The sequence below is a fragment of the Prosopis cineraria genome, unplaced genomic scaffold, assembly GCF_029017545.1.
Source record: "Prosopis cineraria cultivar Desert tree isolate PC_DT_omini unplaced genomic scaffold, ASM2901754v1 PC1, whole genome shotgun sequence".
Taxonomy (NCBI): Eukaryota; Viridiplantae; Streptophyta; class Magnoliopsida; order Fabales; family Fabaceae; genus Prosopis; species Prosopis cineraria.
In genome coordinates this window covers 14246119-14264434 of record NW_026555332.1, presented here as the reverse complement: position 1 = coordinate 14264434, position 18316 = coordinate 14246119, and the positions used below count along the sequence as shown (strand labels likewise).

The 18316-nt window shown below is 31.1% G+C and overlaps 2 protein-coding genes and 1 pseudogene across 2 annotated transcripts; all 3 read right to left on the bottom strand.

Moving 5' to 3' along the window:
• Window positions 1–24: 24 nt before the first annotated feature.
• Window positions 25–3407, bottom strand: LOC129308979 (thioredoxin Y1, chloroplastic-like). The gene is made up of 4 exons (XM_054950334.1): window positions 3027–3407; window positions 1805–1893; window positions 1501–1678; window positions 25–306 (listed from the first exon to the last, which is right to left on the bottom strand). The coding sequence occupies exons 1-4, from the start codon at window positions 3228–3230 to the stop codon at window positions 241–243; spliced, it is 537 nt and encodes a 178-aa protein (XP_054806309.1). The 5' UTR covers window positions 3231–3407; the 3' UTR covers window positions 25–240.
• Window positions 3408–6076: 2669 nt separating this feature from the next.
• On the bottom strand, window positions 6077–7966 carry LOC129322017 (NAC domain-containing protein 83-like). Its single transcript, XM_054968050.1, has 3 exons — window positions 7654–7966; window positions 7285–7565; window positions 6077–6957 (listed from the first exon to the last, which is right to left on the bottom strand). Exons 1-3 carry the CDS (start codon window positions 7826–7828, stop codon window positions 6334–6336), a joined length of 1080 nt encoding a protein of 359 aa, XP_054824025.1. The 5' UTR covers window positions 7829–7966; the 3' UTR covers window positions 6077–6333.
• A 5583-nt stretch (window positions 7967–13549) lies between these two features.
• On the bottom strand, window positions 13550–17975 carry LOC129307409 (protein PHLOEM UNLOADING MODULATOR-like; annotated as a pseudogene).
• Window positions 17976–18316: the final 341 nt, after the last annotated feature.

Genomic DNA, 18316 nt, shown 5'->3' with positions numbered 1-18316 from the left:
AAAAAAAAAAAAGACTAATGGCGGTGATATTGCAACAGACAAGATCCATTTTTTCCTTGTGTCTTCACAGCAGCTGAAGATATATATATATATTTTTCACAAAAAATACCATTGATATGGAATTTTTGGAGCGAAACTGAGGACTATTAGACATCAAGCTACTTAGAGATACTCTTAAGCAAGTATCCTAATAAAGTCATGCTAAGCTACAGAAAAGCACTACAGGCTAAGTAAGTATGATTATTGCTTAACCTTGAGACTGGATTCTACCCGTTCAATCAGCTGATCTGCGGTCAATGCTCCCTCCTGAAAATCATCAAACTCTTGTTATTGCATAGCCAATTTAAAGTTTGCCAATCTGGCAGGGGGCAGATTGAGGTAGAGAGATTTTATACTTCTTAGGTTTTACTTAATAACAATATTGCATAGCCACTAAACAAGGCATATAAGAAGCACTTTCTATGTAAATAACAGATTAAACACAAGGGGGGAAAAAGAACTAGTTTGACAGCGGGTAAATTTCGTCAGAAAATTTAAATTAGTATGCTGAAAGAATTTGATGATACTAGGAATATAAAGGAACATTATGCAGGTTTGGTCTACGTTGGAAACTATCAAAACCATACAATATTGTTAGAGTGGGTAGTATAACTTCAAGTGGCCAATATCCCATTTTAGTCAAAATCAAGAAATCACATTATTACACCACATGAATGTTCTATCAGTGTTGTCCAACGTAGAGCAAGGTGGTATGCTTCCCAAACTGCCAGGTGTTTCTCCTATTGTAGTTTACACCAACAAATTGAAACAAATTAGGAAAAAAGAAATTCTTTAGTTAATCTACCTTCTCTTCCTACACACATAGATCACTCCCACCCATCAGTGTTAAAAAATTTCATCACTGAAATATGATTGTTGAATTTGAATATAATATTCGAATATTTGAAGATTCCTTGATAAAGGAACAATGAAGCTGAAGTTTACTTCAAGTGCTGTTAGTTTTTTTGCTAACTTGACTTCAGCGAATGAGAAAAGAATGCAATAACAGGCTTCTCGTAAACCGAAATGATTTCTCTCTTTCCTTTGACCACTTGGCAATCAGACAAAACTTTATTAGTTCATGACCTTTAGCAATCATACAGGCATCAGTCATCCACAGCTAAATAATCATCCAAAATAAATTCCAGCTTTTATGCCACCTAGAAATTTAAATTTAAGATCAAGGATAATATATAACTAAACTGCAAATTTTCAGCAACTTTAGAGTGGTCCTAACCATAGGGTATCTCAGAAGATTTCAAACCGATAAATACCTCCATGCGTATGAAGCATCTAATTTGAAGTTCAAAACTACATGTTCTATAAGAAAATGCCAGGAGTCCATGGCAAAAGCTACAGTGAAGCTCCGCATATTTAAAAACGTTGAGACACAGTTTACCACAAAGAGGCGGACAGGGAGAGAAGAATTCAGATGAAAGGAGAAGATAGAATCCAACTTACAAAACGATCAAAAGGTTTTCCATCCTTAAAGATTATGAAAGTAGGCAATGCTTCAATTCTGTATTTGTCAGCAATGCTTGGATACTTTTCTGTGTCAACCTTCGCTACTTGTATGACATCTTTAAGCCGAGTACTTACTTCGTCAAGTACAGGAACCATGAATTGACAAGGACCACACCTGGAAACCATGCATTCGTTTTAACACAAGTTTGGATTTTGAGATATGGAAAGTTATGATTTGTATCAAATAATACAAGTTAATGTGCACATTACCCACAGGAGAGACAAGAAGAGAATAAATTACCAGGTTGCATAAAAGTCAACCAACACAGGTTTTTCAGAATTAGCAAGCAAATCATCAAATGTGGAAAAAGTTTGTTTCTTTGCCTTAACCTACAAAAACAGATTTTTAGAATTGCTTGTCAGTTGTTCGCTGACAGATTCTGCCAATCACTGCAGATGCCAAAAAACAGAACACAAAGAAAGTCAGAGCAACTAGCATAACTGTATATTCCATTAAATAGGGAGCACCGATCTGAATTACTTCACTTTGATGTACCATGTACATACCAGATATGAACCAGAATTAAACGGAATTATAAGAATTAGAAAGAGGTGCCAGATCATCAGCCATCCATGGAATTAATAGAGAGAATCGTGCAGAAAGTTCTAAATAAAATATCAATACACTCCACATCTTCAGAAAATTTAACTGAAATATCAAGGATCAAAATTTTAATAATCTGACAAATAAATAATCATAGTGCCCTTGTCACTAATGCTGCCGGTAAAATAGGAAATGAGAGAAGATAACTAAAATACTAAACTATCATCTTGCACCACCACATTGCATCCCTCAAGACCCTATTTATAGAGATACTAACTTAAATACCCAAACTACTCATAATTCCCCTAACTATCCTTAACTATTCCTAATTCCCATCTATCAACTATCCTTTCGAATTTTACCCATGTAGTCACTTTTTCTTTCCAGAACCTTCACAAGAAAAGTTTGTTGAATTGTCTCAAATTATCCAAGCCAGTTATGCTAATCTGAAATATCTATATTTTAGTAGGTTCAAATTTCTGACTTGCAGTTAATGCTCCGACAGTTAGAATTGATATGCAGAAGCAGGTAAATATAGCTTATTGGATAAAAGGGGATTTTTTTTTGTTTTTGTTTTTTGTTTTTAATAAAACCATGGTTTAAGCTCTCAGAATTGATTATTTTAATTATCCAATTCCAAACAGGCACAGAGGCATTGTAAATTCAACGGAACCCACAGAAAAATCATAAATGATTAGGGGCGAAAGCAAGTAACCCAAACTAGACAACGAGGTATTGAATATCGGAATGAATAATTTTAAGTAACGATAAAAACCCACGAGCCCAATCAGACAATCTGGGAGAAGCACGTATAAAACTCTTCACAGGAGTTCTACTCAACTCACCCTCCCTCTCAGCACACACAACAATAAGGTAAAAGGCAAATGGAATTACTTCCAATAAAGGCAACAACTGTTACCAGAGGAAGAATCCGAGGCCGCAAGGAAGTGACAACTCCAACGCTTCCATTTCGAAGAAGACGAGTCCGTGTAGGAAATTGCAGTGATGAAAGAAAAGATAGTTTTATCGAAGAAGGAGATACCGCTGCAGAAGCAACTCCGAACCGCGTCGAAAGGTCGGAGTTCAAGCAAACAATCTTGGAAGCTGAAACTGAGACTGCCATCGAAAGAGAAGATAATCCGAAACTCGAAATCACCTCAACGAAATGTGTTCGGACAATCAGATAGCGAAAATGAGAAAGAAAATATCTGTTTGTTCAGCGAGAAGAGAAAGAATATCTCTGAAATTTCTGAATAATTAAACAAAAGTTTTCTCGTCTGGACCCTGGATCTCCCGCTTTCTCGCCGTCGTCACGTCGTCTTATAAATCTATTGAATATAACTAAACAAATTTTAAATTATAAAATATTTTTAAATAAAAATTTTTATATTAATAAATTTCATTAAATATAATTAATAATTTTATCTTTTTAAAATAAAAATATAAACTTTTAAAAATATTAAAAATTAATTATAAATAAAAATAATAATATTAAAATTAATACATTTAATGAAATTTTAATTTATTTAAAATATTTTATATTTTAAAATAAAATTTAAAAAAAAAAATGTCTCATGCTTTAAAATAGAGAGAGTAATAATAAAAAATAGTCGCAAATATTTTTCACATGGGAGGAAGGAAATGACATCGTACTCACGCTAGGTGCTACAATACGACGATGGATTAATGGATTGTGAAAATGTATTTTGATCAGACGATGATGCTAAAGCGGAAGTAATTTTTTTAATTAAACGTCACTTAAATACAAACAATTTGTATTTGGGTCAAACAAATACTTCATTTAATTATAATATAAGTCATTATTAATTAATTTATATTTATATTTTTAAAATAAATTAATTAAAATCTTAATTTTTTTAAAAAATTCATACATTTCTAATTTTGTTTTTGGATAGAATAACTATAATATTTAACTTATTTAAAATATTTTCGTTAATTCCTTATATGTAATGTAAGAAAACAATGATATAATTAAAAAAGTATAAATAATAATATAATAATAAAAAATAAAAATGTATAAAATTTTAAATATATTTTTATATAATAAATTTAAAAAGTAATGTTATGTTATTTTTTTTTCATAAAAGATAATTTTAAAAATATATTTTAAACATTACATTAAAAATCGTATTATAACTTATAAATGAAATTTAATATATTTTTTAAAATATGATTTATAAATGAGATGAGTATAACTTAACCCTTAATTTCCCTTCACGGCTCTCCATGTTCTTTACTCTTTTCTCGCCAAACTGAAATGTTTTTTTATTTTTTGTGATAAAGATGAAGGCCGAACTGGAATGGTTTTTCGGTAATAGGCCGAACTGGAATGTTGGCGGCGAAAGGAACTGTTTCCACATATATTAGGCGGCAAGCCCTGAATGGGCCATGGCCCATTGAAAAACAAAAAGTGCTACCCATTTTCTATTTTTTTGGTGCATTGTTTTAATATAATTATATATATATATATATTAAAAAAATCCATTTGTTCTATTATTTTTATTTTTATTTCTCTTAAATTCCATTTTATAAATAGATTCATAGACAATCAAAAAATTTAATAGATTGAATTATATTCAGGTATTTTGCTCAAAAAAATCTTCATAATATCAAGATATTTATAGTATGTTAAGTTAGAAATATATCTTCAATAATTTAATTTAATTTCACATAATATTATTTATTTTTATCCTTTTCTGAAAAAGATGACTTGGGATAAAATTTTTCAAATTTAAGCCCAATTTAATTTCAATTAATTACTAATGTATTTTATTTTCTTAATTTAAATTTTTGGGATGTTATATTTATTATTTGCTTGGATGGGAAAAGCCGGAAGCGTTTATCATGATGGGATGTGATTCCTGTTAAACTCTCAACCCATTGTAGCATAAATCTTGACAAAAGATAAACCTCTTCCTCTTATGTTAGTATGCTCACATGGTTTATTTTTTGTAAGAGACTTCTCTCTCTACATAATTAGGAGTATTTAGAGAAAATAAGTATTTAATGCTTTTAAAAATATGTAAAATTTATTATAAAATGATAAACAAATTCTGAAAAAGTCTTTTATAAAAGGGAAAAAAAAAAGAGAAAGGAATGCATAATTAAAAGTTGCTAGCGTGCAGTTTTTGGCTCAGCACTTCTAATTCTAAATATTATCGTTATTACTACTACTGTTACTATTTATTTTTTTGGCCAAGTTATTATTACTATTTATGAAAACAAGTTTTATAAATGAAAAGGAAAAACTTGCTCATGAAGTTTTATCTTCACATAAAATGTAACCTTTTGTCATCCTTATTTTAACAAGTTTTTTAATAGAAAAAATGTGAGAATTCTTTTCACAAATCAACTCCACAATATCAATGACGTTTTTGTTGGAAAATGGTATCTTATTACTTCTTTAGCTTATAAAGGAATACTCCCTTCAATTTAAGATATTTAAAACATTTTTAATTTTTTTTTAAAAATATTATTATATTGTTTTATTTGTTAATAAACATCTCAACTTTTTAATTGTACCTTATTAATTAAAAAATAATAAAAAATTATCCTATTGTTTATATGATTACTTTCTTAAATTAAATAGTAAAATTGAAAAAGTACTTCTTTTATTTATTTGACACTATAATTGGGATCACTTTGTGTTGTTCTAAAACATCTCCTCAACTCTTATATAAATAAAGCCAAATTAGTAAATTTATTTTTGGATAAACAAAGTAAGGAATTAGCCTATTAGGTATGTAATATTATATATTTGTTAATTCATCACCATCATTTAACATCACAAATTTTAATTTTAAATTGCTTAAAAATAAATGGTATATAATTTATTTATTTTCTTCTTCACGTTTAATAATTCAGAATTTTTGCAATCCATAGTCTCTGGTTTATACTGAAAAATCTATCATCATGGAGCTAAACAAAGTCTTTTTTGGCAATACATAATTGCATTAATGTAAAAATAATACTCATATACCTAATCCGTTTGCCTACAAGTTAAATAACTTAAATTTAGAACTGAACAAAGTACATGATATTTTTTCTGTAAATCATTAGAATTTAAAAAACTAATTCAGATTAAAAAAAAAATACAGTACAATACTATTCTTTAAACACGTGGTTTTCTTCCTTCATGGCGATTCACACCAGCCGTTGCCATGAGTTTCAATAACCCTTCACTCATACATGCTTGGCCAATGGTGTCAGTGAAAGCTACATGCAGATTCTTCCAAGTTAATCGGAATTCCAAAGATTGATCTTAGCCCTTCCGAGTCAATTGATGTTTCAATAATTGACCGTAGCTCTGGTGACAATTGATCCATAGGATCTGTAATTTCATTTGCTTGAAAAGATGCCATTGCTATAACTTCACTTGACTGAAACGGTGTATGAATCATGCCTGTATCTTCATTGAATTGAAAAGATACATCAATTGATGTGTCTGTAGCTTCAATTAATTGAGAAGGTATTTGTATCAACAGAATGTCAGTAGCTTCATTTGATTGAGAAGGTGTTTGAATTGCTATGTCTGTAACTTCATTTGATTGGAAAGGTGTTTGAGTTGCTATAATTGTAGTTTCGTTTGATTGGGAAGGTGTTTGAATCACTTTGTCTGCAACTTCTTTTGATTGGGAAGGTGTTTGAATTGTTATGTTTATAGTTTCGTTTGATTGAGAAGGTGTTTGAATTGTGTCTGTAGTTTTATTTGATTGGGAAGGTGTTTGGGAAGAAATTTGAATCCTCAAACCGGTATCCTTCATTTGACTATTTTTTTCTTTTATTTTTTTCTCATGTTTCTTCTCCAATCTACAAAGAACATGAGTTCTCTGCAACAATTGAAACAATAAGTTAGCATTCTGTTGTCAAAATAAGAGCATAGAACAGAATTGACAGCAATCATCAACTCAAAAGAAATTGACAAGAATTGACAGTAAACAGCTGAAAATGAATGACAAACATTAATCACCAGACGGCAAACATTGAGATTTGTTGAAATTAAGTCATAAAACTCGCAACATAACCAATAATAATATTAAACAACAAAGTCAGAATTAAAAAATCTACATCCACACTAAACACAGTGGCAAGACAGTTTTAAAGCCCAAAAAATTAAATTGATAAACAAATAATTGATGAACATTATTTCAACTGACCTGATTGGATGGAAGCATAATATTATGATATTCATGAATGACCCAATTGCTCTTTATTTTATGAGAAAAACGTCCTTCATGAAAAACTAAAATCCTTTTTATCCCAATGACATTGTTGGTGTCTCGATCACAAATATTTCTGTCTTTGCCGGTGACTTTCCAGAAGCCAGCCGACGTTGTCCTGTTAAACCGAGTACTTTTAGAGTACTTATAATCGCAACGGGTGAAGAAATAGCATTCCGAGTCATCGAACTCGGTCACCGACGTCGCTGAAGCCCAAGCTGAAGAAGAAAGCAAAATCGAACGCCACAGGGTAAGATTGCGAAGTATTAAAAAACAAAAATAAAACGAAAAATTAAAGTAGGATACCTAATAAATCCCAGGGTTCGAACTTGCAAACGTCAATCTCGGGGATGGCGGCGTAAATGGATGGATTATCAATCTTCAATCTGTGGTGAAGGTAGTAGGCGACGAGCTCTTGCTCGGTCGGACGGAATCTGTATCCCACCGGCATACGTTTCCGCTTCAAAGACGGATCCGCCATGGTTGCGTTGGAAAGGGCAAGCGGAGAGTTTGAAGGAGACGATGTTGCTTGAGGTGATTAAACGAGAGGGCGAGAGAGAGAGAGGTCGCACTTGTGAAAGCGCAGAGAAAGCACTCGGAGCGACTGAATCACTTGAAGCTTCACCTTGACAACCCACCAACTCATTCTTTTTATAAGGAGTCATGAATAAGTAGTGAAAATTAAGATAAATTAAAGGGAGAATTTTAATAAAAGATACTCAGTTTTATTTATAAATTATATTTTAAAAAATTATTTAATTTTATTTATAAATTATAGTATAATTTTTTAAGTAATATGATATTAACTTTTATATTTATTTTATAAAAATATATTTAAAATTTTACACATTTATTCCTCTATACTTTTTAAGGGTATTAATTTAATGTTATATTTTTAAGAAAAATGATAAAATTATCTCTCTTTTAAATTACTATCAGAACTTTTCTATTTTACTCATTAATTATCTTATTTTACTTGTTCATTTATTTAGAAAATGTTGTTAATTGTATTACTTAATTTATTTTCATTTTAGGTGTTTAAATCATCTTAAAATAACTTATTAATTCATATAATATATATTATTTATTTACTTTTAAATTATTATTAATTATCTTACTTCACTTATTTATTGTCAAACTTTCACTTAATTTTATTTTAAAAAAATAAATAAATAAAGTAAAATAGTTAATAAATGTAAATAAATGAATAAATAAAATATGACAGTTCTAATGTTAATTTAAATAAAAAGTAATTTTATTATTTTATTTATAAATTTAAAATCAAATTAATATTACTTGATTGTTACAATAAAATTTTAAAAATTTAAAAATTTTGAATGTAATTAAATATAATCAAGAAATTTTTTTTTAAAATTCTCCCTAAATTAAAAGATGACGTGGGAGGTTCGGTCCAGTAATATTCGAAGACGTCTGGAGTTGAGCCACACCATCTAAAGCGCGTTAAAAAAGAGGAGGAATCTTCCAGGAACTTTTCTCAGTGTGGCACAAAATTAAAGGTAAGCCGTTGATTTCATATTATATAGGTTGGAAACTTGCTCCCCAAGTTGTTGGCCCAGAAAAAAAAAAAAAAAAAAAAAAAGAAAAAAAAACTTGCTTCCCAAGTTTTACGGTTGAGCTGACTTCAGGTCAAAAACATGTTACGAAGATTCTAGAATGGTATCTAACAAAAGAAATAAACAATAAATATAAAGACAACTTACTCTACAAGTTTGAAAATTTGCATTTTTTAAAATCCTTCATATCAGACAAAAGTAATTGGGAGATAATAGATTTCATTCGCGTATGAAAACAATTTACATGGCAGGCGAAAAGGTTAATTACAAATGCATTTTTTTATTTAAAAACCCATACAAACTTTTTATAAAATTAATAACCATAAAATGCAAATCTCTTTTTTACTTTAAATAATTCATTTCAATCCTTCAAATTATAAGTTGATCATTAATTTATATATGTTAAACTAAAATATCCTTATTTAAAATCTTATCTAATAATTATTTAAGGTACCCAAAAATTAATGCATATATTTTTTACCTTTTTATTTATATTTTATTTTTAGGAAAATCAATCACTTTTTTTAATATTTTTAATTAATAATAACTTAATTCTTAAATTTTAACTCATTATAATCATGTCCTTATATTTTTAATTTGGATGTAATTAAATCCTTAAATTTTATTGCTTACAATCCGGCCCCTTTAATTTCAATAATTTGAATATGGATCTTTATATTTTTAAAAATAAAATTATAAAAATTAAAAATATTTTAAACTTTTAACATTTATAATGTTTATAAAAATTAAAATATTTTATTAATTTAAAATATTAGTAATAAATTTTAACATAATTTTAATTTTTAAAATATAAAAATTAATATTTAAATGATTAAAAATATAAGAATTGAGTTTTAAAAATTAAAATTTAGAAATTAAGTTACTGTAAATTAAAATTCAGAAATTGGGTTATAATTGAATTAAAATTATAAAAATTAAATAATTAATTTTTCTTAAAGCATATAAATATCATATATTTTAGACCATTCTATGTTATAGTTTGAAGAGAGTAGGATCCACGCCCCAACAATTGATCATCGCAAATAACGCTGTTAAAGAGTCATGTGATGCTTGATGAGTTTGCAAATCAACAGATTTATTATCCTCCTTGAAAACATGATCAAACCTGACATTCCAGGTTTGTACGGAGAGTTCTATGAAGTATGATCTTATTTATTACAGCCTACTTCTTCCAATTATTTTTTATAAATCATTTTTATTAATTTCATTAGTATTAATATTTAAAAAATATAAAAAATAAAAGTGTGTAGAATTTTAAATACATTTTTATATAAAAAATCTAAAAAATAATATCATACTATTTTTTTAATTTCATAAAGGGTAATTTAAAAAATTTAAATATTATTTAAAAAATCATATCATGATTTATAAATGAAAGTAAATAATTTTTTTAAAACGTGATTTAGAAATGAAACGGGAGAGTGTAATTCTACTTGGGCCAAATTATAGCTCGACTCACTAGTAAAGTCCTACTTACCGTTCTAATGTCAAGTGCAAACATCAAGACGGAAATTTGGTCAATTGCTGGAAGCCTGGAACACGAAAATTAGATTGACCAATGTCACGCGTTTCCAACGGATCATTCAGTTCTGTAAAATTATTATTCTTTTTTAGAGCAAGTTTCAATTTTTAATTTTCAAATTTCTCATTATAACATACGCAAAAATTTCCTTTAACTTTTTTATTGCAATATAGTTGGTAAAAAAAAATTTTATTGTAGTACGTGTAAAATTTAAAGAGAGAATGATGGTTATACTGATTTGGTTAGAAAAATTATAATTAGGCAAAGCAAATTTTGCTGAAAATTAAATTGCAAATATGAGTCCAAACAGGCGCTAGTGGTCGCTGCGATACTATTACGGCATTGCCAACAATGAAAACAGGGGAGGGAGGAGGGAATTTTGTTTTTTAATTGATTCAATAACTTTAATACATTTTTTTTTTGCTTTTCTTTTGGGGTAAAAAAAGACTAGCTTTCTTAATTAAGACTAAGCCCATCAAACTAATCCTTTTAAATCTAAAAAAAACTAGGACCGAGCGGGTATTTTGGGGCAAAAAATAGTAATTTGAGCTTAAAAGAGCCAACTCTTTTGAGCCAAAAAAAAACTGACCCTTTTAAACTCTTATTATTTTTTTAAAAAATGTAACATAAAATATAAAATTAAATATATATAACTAAAAAAAATAAACATATTCAACGCATTGATCCCTCCCTCGTTCATTTATTAAGATTTTGTTGATAATGTTAGTTGAGTCTAATTTTTATTGTTATTGCTTTTGATATTGCCATTTGATATTAATCCTGAATGTTTAAATTTTCTATATTTCTTGTAATGTGAATTGATTTAAATTTATTTTATTAAACTTAATTTTATGTGTAATAATTTTTTAAGATTAAAAATATATTTTTTAGAATTTTAAATCGAAAAAAGAAAAAAAAGGGTCAAGGCCCTTCAGTATTAAGGGTTAGCCTAATCAGGCTTGTAAAAAGGGTCGGGCCTTGTAAAAAAGAGCTTTGAAGTATAATCAGGCTTATTAGGGTTAGCCTATTTAGGTTCTAATTGATAGATATAAAAAGTACTAAGGTCTTACAAAATAATTTCTAAATTTCGAGAATTCTCACCTTTGGCCCCTAAAAAAAAGTGGCATAATTCTCCCATATAATGCGGGCTAGTGTACATATCTTAGTGTTTTGAAATCAAAACCAAACATCGAATTGGAAAGAGTAATAGGTCGTGATTTTTATGGTTTAACCAGTTAGATCAGCGGTCGAACCGGTGACATAAAAATTAAATAAAAAATAATATTTATATGTGTAAATATATAAATAAAACATTAATTTGTCGATGGTGCTTGGGATCTCGACTCTAAAGGCTAGATGCTTGGATCGTTGGAGCTAGAGGTAGAGGCATGTCAGCACAAGGCCACAAGCTCCTAATCTCGAAGGAAAATGCTAGAGTTGGAGGCACACCATCATATTATGACTCACAAACTTTTGATCTTGATGCCAAAAGCTGGATTACTAGAGTTGGAGGTAGGGGTTGGAGAAAAGGTAGAGATTGAGCCCGGGTTATAGAGGAGAGATTAGAGATTAAAGAAGAGAAGAAAAAAGGAAATTACTAATTAGAGAAGAGAAATCATAAATCTAAACGACTTAGCCTAAATTTTTTTTATTTTTTATCTTTGAACCAGGTTGACTCGGGTTGAATCGGCTTTAATTTTCGGGTCAAAGGTAGTTCTCTCAAAACCGGTCGGGTCAACCCGAGTCAAATGCCAGATTGGTTCAACTGGTTGAATTAAACCGTTTTGTTCAGCGGGTGATGATTGGACCGTCCAATCTAGTCTAATTTCAACAACACTGATATATCCTATAGCTTAGCTTAGCATGGTTTCTTTTCTTGTCTTTCCCCTAATTATTAATTTTTTCAAAATTACTCATAAATAGGTATCTTTTTATTGATTACAATTTTATTTGAAGCACTGTTAAATATTAAATGTTAAATATGAACATATTTTTTAATAAAAATTTAAATATTAATATCTCATGTCATAACCTCTCATTTCGTTTGTTCAAACTTTGCACTGCTTAACTGGGCCCACAGTGACCAAGTAAGACTTGGCCACTAAGCAGTCTAAGCATGGTGAATACTGATCGTGCAAGCATTTTACGGTTACCATGCATTTTTCAACCAAAAAAAGTTATCATACATGTAGTGCCTATATTTAATAATTATTAGCACCTTGAACAAGACTAATGATGACTATAAATAACCAAAAAGAAAAAGTTTTGATACATTTTGGAGTGTAAGGCCATGTTTCGTTAACCATCAAACAAAGAATTTGGTCGTCCAGATTGAGGTTTTGAACCTGCAATTAAGATTGGGGCCAACCAAAAAAAAAAAAAACATCATGTTTGGATAAAAATTGGAGAGAAATGGCTTCTGGCTCAAAATAAAGGTTAGTGCAGAAGTTGCATTTTAGTGCTTATTGAGATAAGTTGCGATCTACCATTAGTAGATTTAATGCTATTTAATTTTTTTGACCAGCTAGAAATCGTGTGCCACCCTTGTCCCCTCTTGTGCTCTTTGGTATGTGAAAAAGTACTCTCTCTCTCTCTCTCTATATATATATATATATATAAACAGAGAGAGAAATGTATCTAAAAAGAAGATGGGACAAGTACATTTCTCATTTTCTTTTTAAAAATTACTTGTTTATATATCAAATATGTACCCTGTCTCTCTCTTTTCTCTCTAGTAATTTATCCTTTCGGTATATGCGAGCTTTTGAGGTTGTCATCAAAATATTATTCAAACAAATTTTAGTTTATTAAATTGATTTTTTAAGAAAAAAAAATTATCAAAACATAAATCATGTTATAATAATTAACTTCTATTCCAATTTCAAATTACAAATTTCAATTTATGAAAACTTCAGTTTTGAAAACTCTAACCCAAACACACTAAAAATTAGAAGGGATATACACTCGATCAAACGCATTTTTAGATAAACTCTCTCACTTTTAATCTCATTTCCCCTCAATTTCTCCCTGTCCATGGCTAACCCTTGTCAAAACATGTACATGTCTTGTGCTTGACACTTTAAAGTGAAATAACAGAAGAAATACTGCTGATAATTCTACCAGAAAAAAAGCAGGGTGAAAAATGCTTGCAGAAAGTTCAATGTCAAACCCATGGAAAACAATTCCTGTCCTGAGAGGATCACCCATCACTTGTCAATATGAAAGCTAGAACAACTATGGTAAGTGCGAAGAACATTGTAGCACAAGTGAACCACCATGGATATTGTTCTTTAGCACTCGGATTCTTGTTCTCTTCACTAGATAACCCAATGTCTTTCAGAAGGTCCCTCACTTCATCAATGTCTGAATCCTTTGCAGTTTGGATTAGTTTACCTTGAATTTTCTCAAGCTTAGTCAGCTTCCCGTCGGCCTGTCTTGACCAGATGAAACCTGTCATCTTCCACAAGAGGACCCCTACATAATGGCCACAATGCAGTCTACAGAGTAATGATGGCGTTCTCTTATTTCCCTTTGAGCACTGTGTAATACAAGAAGCCATATAAAAGCTGAACTAACACCTCCATAAGCTTCCCGCAAATAGTTTCAGCTTTTTTTAAAATATAGAGAAGAAAAGCCTCCTCACTCTAAGCTCAAAATTTTGGAAAGTCACAAAAAGGATCAAGGTCCCATTTGGCTGGTAGAAAAAAATGAAATGGAATTGATTGAAAAACTCAAAACAAAAATGAACTAAATCACCCTCTTCCCTTATGATAAGTATGGCAAAACTCAATATTATATACCACAAATGTGAAAATTATCACCCTCTCTAAAAATCTCATGAATCATGACTTTCAACCTCATAAATTAAATTACCCTTCTCCCTTATGAATCTGATTTACCCATTCCCTTCCACATTTTAATCATCTTATTCTTACATTTATTTTTTTCAATTCATTCCATTCCATTTATTTCTACCAACCAAACAGGACCTAAGTAACACAGTCTTGCAATGAACTACAGATCATACCCTCCAAGCCATAGCTGTGAGTACAGCAACAAGCATGTGGCCACTATATATGAGGTCATTGCACCCACCTTCAGCTTTCTTTAAGCGATTGTACCATTTAGATCCGTCTGAGGCTGTAGGTCGCAGAAAATCAATTAAAAAGCTCATTCTACCCCAATCTGGATGGCAATCGATTGTAGGTTTTCAAATGTCAACTGGGAAAGAACAGTACGTTAATTATTTGCAGGATTTTCAGTGCAACAAAGAAAATATCAAAGAAAGCGGATTCAGAGATACCAGGACAAGCACAAATACAGGCAGGCACATACACACATTAATATCCATATACACACATTTAGAAGTCCAGGAAACTGTTTGTGCCCAATTCAACCCCCCAAAAAAGAAGGGCATCAATCCAGAGTGTACTGGTACCACACCTAACTCGCATTATTATCAACCATTAGATAAATCTAGACATCCATGTTATAAATTTATTAATGTAATACAACAACAACAGCAACAACAATATTATATTAATACAATATTTAAATAAATTTTAAAATTGAAATTTAATAATTATAAATTTTAATAACATATTTCTCTTTCATTTTCCAATAGAAAATATCACATGTAACAAGGCACGGTGTTGATACATTGTAAGCAACACTGAACTAACACCAGAAGTGCAAATCAGCTAAAAGTTTGGATTGGAAAAAAAACAAACAATTTTAGGAGAAAAAACTGAAACCATAGGACAATGCACTGCATACCGCAAGCTAAATCTTGTTTAATCAACTGGCTGATAGCATGATGATCTGAAGCATAAGGAACATAATATTTCTGAGCCCAAGGATGAGGATATGCTGCAATTCTGTACTTCATGGTGGCACACCAAGGCCTGGCTGATGGCACAATTGTAGATGCAAAAGTTATAACACGAAGAAGGCGACCAATCGCCATTGTAAACTGCACCTAGTCCAAAGCCTGGAGCTTTTACAGAGTCAAACAACACAGAGAATGCCAGCATCATAAACAACATCGGGTAATGGTGTAGTCCAACAATACGTGCTCTTAAAATGTCAACAACTAATTGAGGAAGTTTTTCATTTAATGCCAGGATCAACCACTGGCAGTGTCTGGCAGAGGTGGTGTGTTCCTGCCACAAGTAAAAGAAGAAAATTAGAATCAATATTTCCTATGAAAATACTGCAGGAGTTTAAAGCGTTGCCTATGTGAAATAGGCTGAACACATACACTGCTTCTGAAAAGAAATAGATATTAGCAAGTAGTAATCACACGTAGATTATTAGAAAAAGTTCTTTTGTTGGAGAAAATCTTGAACTGATTAAAAGAAACACACGCCATTTTCATTTGAAAATCACAATAAAACAGGCTCAATAATTTTGCCAGATAGTTAAACAAGGAAAATTTTGCAGTCACTGAACATTGAGGTAGATAGGCTCCAATACTAGTGAATTTACTTGGAACCTAGTTGCAGCTCCCACAGTAGAAATCCTGCCAATTACTCAGCACTTGTTCAAAATGAGCTGTAAGCCATCTTCTATTGGGAACCAGAATTAGGGCTATTTTATCTTTATTTTTTAAGATAATTAAATTTTTAAATAGCTTTTATTTTTTATGGTGAGATTAGGAGAATCCTCCAACAGCAGCAAAGACTAATCTTTCTCAAAATACAGAGGGCAAACCGTGGATTCCTCACAATTCAGTTAGCTCAAGGAGTTAAACACCTGAAAGCTTAAGAATCGAAATCTCAGTCATTGCTTAAAGGATGAGAACCCCTAATACCCATGGTAACCTGAATTTGTTTCTAAATAGTTATTTTAATTAGGATATTTAGATGATCTTTTAAATGAATATAGCTGGATGAAGACTTATAAGCTTTATCCTATTACTCTATCTTATTTAGGATTATCTCATTTTACCTAGGATAGTTGAGATTATTTTTATTGTTTCAATACTCTGGGCTCCATAAATAGGCCTTAGGTTATGTAGACAGCTTTTTGCCTATTGAATACTATAATTTTGAGAATTTGCAGTCACTTTCCCTGTTTCTCTCTAATTCTCCCTCCTTACTTTCCTTCTCTTCCTCTTCCTCCTTCTTCCCCATTTCTACCTTGTCCTACACCAATCTCTTGCACATCATAAGTGCTCTAAAGCTCAGAGTTGAACAACGATAGACCATGAAAATGTTTCATCCTTTGGAGGAAATGTTATCTTGCTTTGATTTTGTTAACTGCAATATTAAGAATATGCTACAAAAAGATACAAAGTATACACAAAACTCATCTATTTTATCTCCGCCAACAATGGTCCCTAATAAGCCTGAGTCCTCTCTAATGTACAGACTGGAAACCAACTAACTCAAACGAGACAGGCCCAAGTTATGTTCAAACTTGAAACGTATATGCTACTAGACTCGCTGTCATTCTTCTTCTTCTTCTTCTAACAACTCACTATCATTGTTAGACTGTCATATTGTGGCCATTAATATAATATATCAGAGCTCCTTATAGTTATTGACTACACCTGAAATGAAAAGAAACTAGTTAAGCTCCTCATCCAAGATTTGTCTTAAATCCATATTTCAAACAAGATTTCAGAGTCGCCAATACTGAATCCAAAATGTGATACAGAAGCATAAAAAAAAAGGGGGGGGGGACAGAGAAAAGAAGTGACGCCACAAAATGTATTGTATTTACACGCAATTTGAAGAGTTGTCAGATGTTATACGAGTGACATTTATGAATTCAAGACCATATATTTCTCATTACCAGATCCTCTTCCCAGAATCCTGACAGATGAAGTAGCAAGTTTTATCAGAAAATTACATCGGCTTACATACTCAATCAGTGATGAAAGGTGGCCAAGATTATATAATGCACTAAGCTTCAAAGAAAAACACCGCAAGGCGCGGACCTAAATGGACTCAACAAGGCAGAAATGAACTTAAATTGATCTGCATATCATACAATTGTGCGCTAGAATAACTGAAAATGAAGTTCGTTTAATCCAAATCACGAAGGAAAGATCGTAACAGATACCAGAGAAAATACAGAGATATTTACCCGTGCCAATCGAGGCCGAGCACGGCAGTGACAGAGCGAACAGAGATAACCCCTACAAGGAAAGCTGAGAGCATGAAGACCATGGAAGCGACGAACGGGATCGCCGCACGGAATTCAGCGGACCAGTGCTTGTTGAAGGGGATGCGAGATATGGCAATCAAGGCAAGGAGGAACCACAGAGCCGGTTGCAGCAGCGAGTGCCAGGTTGGTGATATGTGTCGGAGGTAATCGATGGCGACGTAGGACATGGCGGCGATGCCTAAGCCGCCAGAACTGGCCGCCGGCCACCGCATGGTTTTGACGGGACGGAGAGTCCGACTGCGGACTGTGACTTATGGAATGAGGGTTGAAGATGACTTAGAGGAATTAACTAACAAGTAATAACGATCCTCTTCCAGGATAGGAATCGTTGGCGTCTCTGTTTGAAAACTTGCCGTTGGATCTTGGTCTGAGTTTGCCACGGTAGTTAAAGGAAAAATTATTCCTGCAGTATATATATATATAGATATATATATAATATAAATTATTTTTTTTAAAAAATTCTTAATCTAAAATATAGAATGTTAAATACATGTTACATATATTTTTTTTAAATTGAAGGCCACAAATAAACTGTGTTAATTAATAAGATAAGTCATGTCAGCATATAAAAGATTATAATCACCAAACGATGAGGTACCAACAATACGGACATATAAATTGTTGATATAGGCTTGATGAAAAAATCAATATGCATGATTGAAAGTAATTTTTCAATCTT

What these genes read in the sequence shown, in the direction of transcription:
- LOC129322017 (XM_054968050.1), bottom strand. Translation starts at nt 7,828, where the DNA reads ATGGCGGATCCGTCTTTGAAGCGGAAACGTATGCCGGTGGGATACAGA. An exon ending in CGAACCCTGGGATTTATTAG is followed by an intron (nt 7,566 to 7,653) that starts GTATCCTACTTT and finishes TTTCTTCTTCAG; the next exon opens with CTTGGGCTTCAGCGACGTCG. An exon ending in TTATGCTTCCATCCAATCAG is followed by an intron (nt 6,958 to 7,284) that starts GTCAGTTGAAAT and finishes CAATTGTTGCAG; the next exon opens with AGAACTCATGTTCTTTGTAG.
- LOC129308979 (XM_054950334.1), bottom strand. Translation starts at nt 3,230, where the DNA reads ATGGCAGTCTCAGTTTCAGCTTCCAAGATTGTTTGCTTGAACTCCGAC. An exon ending in GTTGACTTTTATGCAACCTG is followed by an intron (nt 1,679 to 1,804) that starts GTAATTTATTCT and finishes CATGGTTTCCAG; the next exon opens with GTGTGGTCCTTGTCAATTCA. An exon ending in GAAAACCTTTTGATCGTTTT is followed by an intron (nt 307 to 1,500) that starts GTAAGTTGGATT and finishes GATGATTTTCAG; the next exon opens with GAGGGAGCATTGACCGCAGA.